At 33.0% G+C, this 9,772-nt stretch overlaps 1 protein-coding gene across 2 annotated transcripts; it reads left to right on the top strand.

The window, feature by feature from the left end:
• Nucleotides 1-1,657: 1,657 nt before the first annotated feature.
• On the top strand, nt 1,658-9,374 carry LOC143591774 (sulfhydryl oxidase 2-like). 2 transcript variants are annotated; one of them, XM_077071876.1, is made up of 12 exons: nt 1,658-1,968; nt 4,984-5,008; nt 5,085-5,177; nt 5,257-5,438; nt 5,512-5,584; nt 5,687-5,755; nt 5,831-5,904; nt 6,554-6,710; nt 7,724-7,764; nt 8,277-8,423; nt 8,504-8,944; nt 9,110-9,374. In XM_077071876.1, exons 1-12 carry the CDS (start codon nt 1,739-1,741, stop codon nt 9,129-9,131), a joined length of 1,554 nt encoding a protein of 517 aa, XP_076927991.1. In that variant the 5' UTR covers nt 1,658-1,738; the 3' UTR covers nt 9,132-9,374. The 2 variants fall into 2 exon arrangements, with proteins under 2 accessions (XP_076927991.1, XP_076927990.1); XM_077071875.1 differs by lacking the exon at nt 9,110-9,374 and having other exon boundaries at nt 1,661-1,968; nt 8,504-9,085.
• Nucleotides 9,375-9,772: the final 398 nt, after the last annotated feature.

The following is a 9,772-nucleotide window of genomic DNA, read 5'->3' as shown; positions in this document are numbered from 1 at the left end:
CAACCACAGCCCACCACCACCGGCTGCCGCCACCAAACCTCCTTCTTCAACCACAGTACACAAGAAATTAAAAAGATTCAAATTTTTGAAACATAAGATATAGAAAAAGGAGGCTCAGATCTGTCATCACTGCCTCTTTGGAGATTTTGTGGTGGTGGTTGTGGTGGCGATGATGATGATGATAATCAGAAGCCACCTGCAACCACCGCCGATTTCCACCACCACTGTCACCCACCTGCGACCACAATCAACCGGTTACCATCTCTGTGTTCACCACTGCGAACGGCGGAGACGAGGTGGCGGTTGCAGACTTGGAGACGAGGTGGCGGCCGGAGATGGGGTGGTGGCCGGAGACGGGGTGGTGGCCGGAGACGAGGAGGCTGCTGAGAAATGGATTTCTCTTTGTTTTAAAGAGAAATGGAATTCTCTAGTTTTAAAGAAATAGAAAGAGAAATAGAAATGAAGAGTGGAAAACAAACAAAAGAAATATTATTATAATCGATGGTATTTATCGTAGCTTGCTTATAGTGTGGTATATGTATATCTTTTAATTTGCCTTACCATGTGATTTCAGGGTATTGAAATAATCGGCGGGCGGTGTTGTTATGGGAGATCATTTCGTTGGTGTTTTTAGTTGATCGGTTGCTCACCGAGTCCACTTTGGGGGCTGCAACTGAATGCAGAAACCCTTCAAAACAATTGGATTTCTCAGAAAATAATGACACAATAATAATAATAATAATAATAATAATAATAATAATAAATTGTTCTGAAAATGTTCCATTCACTCCAAAGAAATTAGTTAGAGTGTCACTCGAATATGTCAAGATGAGGATTTTGATTCATATATGGAGACCTTGTTCTTGCATTTAAGTATGTGGTGGTGTATTAAGTTTCTAACACTTCATTTGACATCAATGCCCCTTGGCTTGTAAACGAACCGAATGGAAGTTCTAACACTTCATTTGACATTAATGCCCCTTGGCTTATAAACGAACCGAATGAAAGTTTTAATAAATGAACAGACATAAACACATATCTCGTTCACTTATGTTTGTTGGTTTACGTTCATTTATATTTATACTTTTTTTTAAGTTATTACAATATAGTCTAGCTTTATATAATTATAAATGGTTTTCGCGCGGTTTTGCTTGTTTGTAACCGTTTATACTGTTAACGAACAAACATAATGAATATGAACACACTCACGAACACGTACAAGAAAACTTGGTTTGTTTACAAGCCTAATGCCCTGTCTAGTTTACATTTAAATACTAAAGGTTTGTAATATCCAAAGTAGTTGTGATGTTTCTTTATCATCTAACTAAATCAATTATATTTTTTTTTTCATTTTTATTTTTAATTATGCATGTTTTGTAATTCGCGTGTGCGATTAATTGAACAGTTTTACGGAGTTTATTTTCTTGGGTTTTTAATGTTCCGGCCTCAACTAACTTTGTTATAATTAGTCATTATAGTAACCATAAATACCGGTACGAATCGAATTTCTATCACGTCAACGCGTGACTTACGAATATATCACGGTGTGTGCGAGTCATGAATCCTAGTTGTAGTTGCACTTGAATTTGATGGTTCTAGATTATCTAAATCACCAAAACAAAACATATAAATAATAATATTCTTCATCCTAAACCAAAACCCCTTTTACTTTACTTGCCATTTTCACCGGTGAACCAATTTCTCCGATCATCTCTCCCTCACTCTTTAATTTAACCTCATGAGGTCACACTTGCTTCTCCGGAACCTCATATTAATATTATTATTATTCCAACCGGCTTTGCTGATTAGTTCTAATCCGACGGCTGGATCTCGATCGCTGTTACGCGCCATCTCGGGCGGCGGTGCAGATCAACCTGATTACGCGGTGGATTTGAACGCCACTAACTTCGATGAACTTCTCAAGGACACTCCTGCTTCTTACGCCATTGTTGAGTTCTTCGCCCACTGGTCAGTTATTATTACTTCTAGGGTTTTTGTTAAGTTACTCATTTTCATTGTATATGATATATTATTCACTGTCTATTAGATTAATTATTAATATCCTAAACCTAGATCATGAACTACTTTTATTTATTTATTTATTTTATTTTTAGAGTTTAAATGATTTTTTTTTCTGTATTTGTGATGATTACTGTAAATTCAGATGCATTTATGTCATTTTTTATGTTCAATTCATACAAAAGTTGTAGTTAATTTCATTCAGATAGAGTTATGATTCAAAAGTTACCTGTATGTGGAAAAAACGAAGTTAGAATATTTTTTTTTTAAATTATTAATTACAGTATTATATTTTAACATTTAAATGAATTTTGTCTGTATTTGTGATGATTACTGTAAATTCAGATGCATTTATGTAGTTTTTCCCTATAAGATGGAGTATTAAATTCAGATAAAATTTGATAGCTAAAATTCAAATGTTACCTCTATGTGGAAAATATGAAGCTAGAAGTCAAAGAGATGAAGAGGCATACCATATGTATGGATTTAGTTTGTTTGGTTATATATGTAAAATTGGAGGAGACTGTACTACTGAAAGCCATTTTTGGAAAACAATGTTGTCACTCAAGTCAAAACGTATTTATTATTCCTGTATCTGTGTTTTAGGGACAGTTTCTACTAGAATACCAGCCAATCTTAAGGGCTGCTGTCTTGCAGAAAAGAATATGCATTTTGGATATCTGACATACTGTTATATATACATTTTGATAAATATCTGTATTGAATGATATATAATTCTAATTTGGTTTTGTCGCACTGTTAGGTTCTGTTCTCTTAATTTCCAGGGTTTGTTAAGTTAGATCTTTTGTTAGTGAGTGATTCTGAGATGTTTTTGATTATATATATATATATATTATATTCACTCTGAACTATCCTCTGCTAGATTAATATCCAAAACCTGGTTTTATTTATTATTTTATTTATTTTTTATTTAAACATTTAAATGAATTCTGTCTGTATTTGTAATGATTACTGTAAATTAAGATGCATTTATGTGATGTTACTTGGAAAGGCCTTGAATTCAGATAAAATTTGTAGTGAATTAACTGGATTTAGATAGCTTTGATTCAAAAGTTTCTTGTATATGGAAAGGATGAAGCTAGAAGTCAAAAAACATATGGATTTAGTTTGTTTGGTTTGGTTATATATGTAAAGTTGCAGGAAACTGTACTACACTACTACTGTAAGCCTTTTTTATGGAAAACAATGGTGTCACTCAAGTCAAAATGTATTTATTCCTGTATCTGTGTTTTAGGGACAGTTTGTTGGTCACCAAATAGAATATCATTCAACTGTAAGAGCATTAGGCTATCCCCATTGGCAACCAAAGTGAGGGTCGGTTGGCCAAAAAGCAATAAAAGAGATTAAAAAATCATTTAAAATCTCCGAACCGTTCGGTGCAGCGAACAACCATTTGCTTGGGTTGGCTATTTTTTTAATATATATATTGACTACGTGGCATATTTGTGGCATATTTGAAGAATAGAACATAAATTAAATTTAATACATAATTAAGTTATAATATCATAATTAAACTTAGATATCTTAACTAAACAAAATTAAATTAAAACAACTAATCCAAATCCATTTCCGTATTGCACTCCTTTTCTTATTAAATTTTAATGTTAATTTAATTTAATTTAATTTGAATCTACTTTTTATTTTTAATTTTTAACCTTATTATTTTTATTTTATGTTAAAATATGAATTATATTCTACTATTAAAAAAATATTTGGTTGGGTTGTTAATGGGAGTGAAAAATTGTGGTTTGGTTGGTTGTGTAGGTGGAAGAGAGAAATTATTAGTTTTTTAATGAATAGTTTAGTTGGGTTGGGTTGTGAATGAGAGTGGTCTTACTGGCATACATACAATATTGCTTAATATCTGCTTTGACTGTAATAATAAATGGTTGCAGTAAAAAAAATATATAAATACCTTATAGAATATCAGTCAATTGTAAGAGCTGTAGTGCTACAATCTTGCAGAAAAATATACATCTGGTAACTGACATACTTTCATTCATACATTTTGACTAGACGGGTGCCCGCACGATGCAGCGGGTGTTTGAACCTGCTAATCACGTACAAATATAAGTGTTTATGGTTCGGTTAAAACCTTGAAATCGTTTAAGTCGGTCATTGGTTTATATCGGCAACCGGCCATATGAAAACAGAAAAGACTGTAAATTAACCTAATTGCAATATGATTCCTTTTGTAATATTTGTTGTTCTTATTTCACGTCTTAGATCTTCCATTAATATTTACCATTTATGTGGCTAAAATTATCATTTTTTATTTATGATCATCTCAAGTATCATATTATGTTGGTTTTTAGTTAAAATTGACGGTACAGTTAAATTATTAATTATTTTAAACTAAATTTATTATTAAAGTTTGAACTGTGAAACCAAACTGGAACCAGACCGTTAGTTACGATTCGGTTTCAACTTTCAATGGTTGAGTTTGATTTTGGACAACAAAAAATCAGTATTAACGGTTGGACTCATAAGTTTAACTTAAAAACCATCAAAACCGACACTGAACACCCCTACGTAACATATTAATTTATTTAAAATGAAAAAAAATTACAACAATATCATATCCAAATAAAAGAGAATAAAATGCTCGTTTTTATGGTGCAATTTGTTTATAAAAATATTAACGTATGAAAAGCCTATAGTCGATTAAAAATCATGGGTGGGAAGTTAGTTTACAACTTAAATTAAAAACGTAATATGGTTAAAGATGAGGGACCAAACTTGTAATTTGAATGAATTGTGTTTAAAAGACATGTTTACCCTTACTAACACATGTACCTTATACTTTAAGTGTTGTAAATTACTTAAAAATGAGTGTCTTAATTTGCCCTTGTTTGGTGTATTATATATAGTATAGATAAATATCTGCTTTGATGATATCATGATATATAGCTCTAATTTAGTTTGATCATTTACTCTTTGTAGGTGTCCAGCTTGCAGAAACTACAAGGTATTTATATATTTCATTCACAATGACTGCACATATGTTTATTTTTACATTGCTTATTGCTTTATCACTTTTGCAGCCTCAATATGAAAAAGTTGCTAGGCTATTCAATGGAGCTGATGCTGTACATCCAGGGACTATATTAATGACACGTGTAGATTGTGCAAATAAGGTAACGTTGCATGCATTTTGATAATCCTTCTGAAAGTTATATGTTTTTGCTAAGTGTTTATTCATGTTTGGCAGCACAGATAAACATTAAGCTCTGTGATAAATTTTCTGTTAGTAACTACCCGTCGCTATTTTGGGGGCCGCCTTCTAAATTTGTCGGCGGCAGTTGGGATGGAAAAAATGATAAAAGTGAAATCCGTTATATTGATGATGGTAGAACCGCTGAGCGCTTGCTTAAATGGATTAATAAGCAATTGGGAAGGTATTTTGCTTGATTATTTTCAATATCTATTAACATTGACACATATAGTTGATATTGCTTTTGTATATTGTAGCTCGTATAGCCTCGAAGATGAGAAATATGAAAATGATCATCTGCTTCATTCAAACATGTCGGACTCTGAACAGGTTTTTCAAACTTCAAAGAATATTTTGCAGTTTATAGACGTTTTATAATCTGTGACTAGTATAAAGTTAATTAACTTTATAAATTATTTTTTTGCGAGTTAGATTGCACGTGCTATATATGATGTTGAAGAGGCTACAGCCTTCGCCTTTGACCTTATTGTAGAACATAAGGTGAGTGTCCATTATTCATTCTTTATGTTTATTATTGCATATTAATGTCTTAATTATATTCGTATGTTTTAACAGATGATTAAACCAGATACACGAGCTATACTTATAAAGTTCATGCAACTAATAGTGGCTCATCATCCTTCTAGAAGGTTCATCCCACTTTCTTCATTTCATACTTGAGATTTTGGCATGTAAACGAACCGAATGAACACGAACGAAGCATGTTCGTCTTCGTTCGTTTAACTTTAACCAAACATACGAGCAAACACGAGCAATTAAACGGACATGGTTTTCTTGTTTTTGTTCGTTTGTTAAGTAAGTGAACATGTTCGTGTATAGCGAATTGTTCGCGTAAGTAAAGGAACACACATAACTGAACATAATTGAACAAGCATAACCGAGCTAAAATAGTTATAAGTTATAAGTAATTTGAAACACAATTTGTTGGCCCTAAAAAGTTATTAAAACTAGGTTAACTTGTAATGGCCAAGGTATTCTAAATGGATATATTAACGGACGTAAACTAACGAAGTTAAACACACGAAATCTAACAAACAAAAATGAATGAATTTTAACACAAACCTAAATGAACAAACGAGACGTGTGTCTGCTCGTTTGTTTAACTTAATGAATAAAGTTTTTTGTTCATGTTTGTTTGTTTATAAATAAGCGAACATAAACAAACTTCCCATTGCGGTTCATGGCATGTTAACTGAGCTTTCGGTTCGTTACACGGCTATTGAGATCTTCAGTGTTGTTTGTTATATGTTTAATTCTATTTAAATTACTTAACTCTAGGTGTCGAAGGGGAAGTGCTGATATACTTATTAACTTTGATGATTTATACCCTTCAAATAAGTGGCTAGTAGACAAACATGAATCAAAAAATAACACCGAACATGAGCCTATTGGTAAATTTCACATATGCGGAAAAGAACTTCCTCGCGGATATTGGGTAAGTTTCATCTTTCTTTTCTATTTATATAATGAGTTAAATACACAAATGGTCCTTGTGGTTTGCGCATATTGCATGTATAGTCTCTCCACCTTTAAAATTACACCAGTAGTCCATCCTGGTCGCTCAAACGTAACACATATAGTTAGGCTTGTAAATAGACCGAACGAACATGAATGGGGCATATTCGTGTTCGTTCGTTTAACTTAAACCGAACATACGATTGGACACGAACAATTAAACGAACGTTTTTTTTGTTCATGTTTATTTGTTCAAAAAATGAACCTATTCATGGTTTTTATGTTCATTTGTCAAGAATATAAACGAATGGTCACGAACGGACATAACTAAATATAGATGAACGAAACCGAGCCAAGACAAGTTAAAAGTGATGTGAAGAACAATATGTTGGATCTAAAAAGTTACTAAAACTAGATTAGGTTGTAATGGGTTGAAAAAAGTTAAATGAATATCTTTTAACATACGTAAAAGTCTAAAAGAGTGAACTTAAACGTAAACTAAAGAACAAAAATTAATGAGCGAGCCAGGTTCGTTGTTTAAATAAATGAACAAAAATTTTTAGTTAATGTTTGTTCGTTTATTAAACAAACAAACTTTCCACAAACGGTTCACGAAAGATTAACTGAACATTCGGTTTGTTTACAGGCCTACTGAATCACCCTTGTTGGATGGAGGCTAGGTTTTGTGTTAAATTTCAACGAAATGACCATAATACACTGATTGTCATTGAAGTGGATATATTAAAAACTTAATTTGTTTAATAATAGGTATTTTGGTCATTTCATTGAAATTTTACAGAAAAGTTAACCTCCATCCTCTCCAAGGACAATCTGTGTTACGTTTAACTGAACCGTAAGGACCACTGGTTTAGTTTTAGAAAAGCAGGCAATAACTCTTAAATAAATGTTAGTGATTCTTTCTTTCGTATAAATCTCATGATCACTAAATAAATTATAAATTAATTTTCTTTTGCTCTTGGTTTATTAATGTAGATGTTTTGTCGTGGCAGCAAGAATGAAACCAGGGGCTTCAGGTATATTAATCTGTATATACAAAGAATAGTATTAAGCCCTGCTTGCGGTGCGCACATATGATGTATATATGTGTGAACCCTCGGGTGGGCAAAAGTGAAATTGCACTAATTTTGACGTTATTTTACTAATCTCGTGAAAATAACGTTAAAAGTGACGGACGGTTAATCAGGCATCATGTAGTGGCGTTGATAGCCGAAAGACAAGGGTACATGCACCGATCAGCCGGTGTCCCGATGATTGAGTACTATGTGCCTTATGTCCAAGGCTTGATGCAAAACTACTATCGAGCCGGGGGTCTCACCGGAAGCAGCCTCTCTATCCTTATGGGGTAGAGGTAAGGCTGTCTACATCTTACCCTCCTCAGACCCTACCATAGCTTTGCTATTGGTGGGATATACTGAGTGCGATGATGATGATGATGATGATGATGATGATGATGATGATGATACAAAGAATAGTATTACAGGTTTATATAACCCGTCTAATATTTACTAGTTTTGGGATATTGCAGTTGCGGTTTATGGGTTTTGTTACATTCCCTCTCGGTCAGAGTTGAAGATGGAGAAAGTCAAACGGCGTTTACAACTACCTGTGATTTTATCCACCATTTTTTCATCTGTGAAGAATGCCGTCAACATTTTTACAACATGTGCTCAAAGTAAGAATAAATAAAATTTCATAAATCTTTCACAGTTTTATTTTTTTGCAATTTTTTTTAATTGTAACTTGGAATTTCAGGGTTTCTACTCCATTCAGTAGCACATGTGACTTTGCACTGTGGTTATGGACTGCGCATAACGAAGTCAACATGAGACTAAAAGAAACCGAAGAATCTTTTAAAACCGGTGACCCAAAATTCCCAAAATCAATTTGGCCAACAAAACACCTCTGCCCGACATGCTACAAAAACGTTAATCAAAATGAGGAAAGCAGCTCGATTGAGTGGGACCGTGATGAGGTGTACAAGTTCATAAGTAATTATTATGGGAACATGTTGGCGTCCTTGTACAAGGAGAAAGACAAACAACATATTCAGATGAAAAACAATGTTGTTTCGGAAGAAGCGTTACAAACAAATGCACTTGTGGTTCCTGTGGGGGCTGCTTTGGCGATCGCGGTTGCTAGCTGTTTGTTTGGGGCGCTTGCTTGTTATTGGCGGTCTCAGCAAAAGAACCGGAAGTATTTTCATAAACCTCAACTTTTAAAGATTGTGTAATTGTTAGGTGGAAATGAGATAATAGTTTAAACTCATGAAAGAAAAGAAATATGATTAATTGAAGAGAAAGATTTGTTTTATGAGGGATTTGGAATTTTTGTAATGGTTTTATTGAAAACTATTTTCAGGCCAAAAAGAAGTTGGAGCTGATTTAAGTGGAAATATGGTTGGTGTGCAAAAGCAAGTGAATTTGGGGGACATACAATACATGGCTAAAATCGATGATGATGTGATATAATATGACAATGTCAATATTCTATCTGATCAGAGGAACGAATGACTATAGTGTATTTGGTGTAAGTGTACTTTTGGTCCTTTAGGATTCCTGAAAAAAAAAAAGCTACTCCATGGTGATGTATGTATGTATGCTAGATGCATATTTACACAAACATGTTCGTATAATTCACCTAACAACTAGTCAGTTTGGGGTGCATTTTGATAGTCACTATCATGTGCTTGGTTGTAAAATCATATGCCTATACCTATTAGGTACTTCTTGGTTACTTGTTATTGTTTTGCTGGTTATTTTACGTGTATATATAATTTCTGTGATATCATGTGGTTGAAAACATATTTGAGGTCATATAACTTGAAAATTGATTTTATACTCTACCTAAACTTTATTAAATATTTTAAGTAATGCCTTAATTCTAATTTTTATTGAATTCAAGCTTATTTTTAATATATTAGTAATTTGATAAAATGGCAAAACATGTCATTTATGTTTGCACGTTTTTTCATTAGACGTTCTTTGGTAAACTTAATGACACAAACATATATCATGTTTCAAA

The sequence above is a fragment of the Bidens hawaiensis genome, unplaced genomic scaffold, assembly GCF_021521415.1.
Source record: "Bidens hawaiensis isolate Kalapana, Puna unplaced genomic scaffold, B.hawaiensis_p1.1 tig00040053_1, whole genome shotgun sequence".
In the NCBI taxonomy this organism is placed as follows: Eukaryota; Viridiplantae; Streptophyta; class Magnoliopsida; order Asterales; family Asteraceae; genus Bidens; species Bidens hawaiensis.
This window is presented reverse-complemented; position numbering and strand designations above follow the sequence as displayed.

Excerpts from the sequence above, each read along its gene's own strand:
- LOC143591774 (XM_077071875.1), top strand. The coding sequence starts at position 1,739 with ATGAGGTCACACTTGCTTCTCCGGAACCTCATATTAATATTATTATTA. Across the intron at positions 1,969-4,983 it reads GTTGAGTTCTTCGCCCACTG|GTGTCCAGCTTGCAGAAACT; the intron begins GTCAGTTATTAT and ends TACTCTTTGTAG. Across the intron at positions 5,439-5,511 it reads ATTAATAAGCAATTGGGAAG|CTCGTATAGCCTCGAAGATG; the intron begins GTATTTTGCTTG and ends TGTATATTGTAG.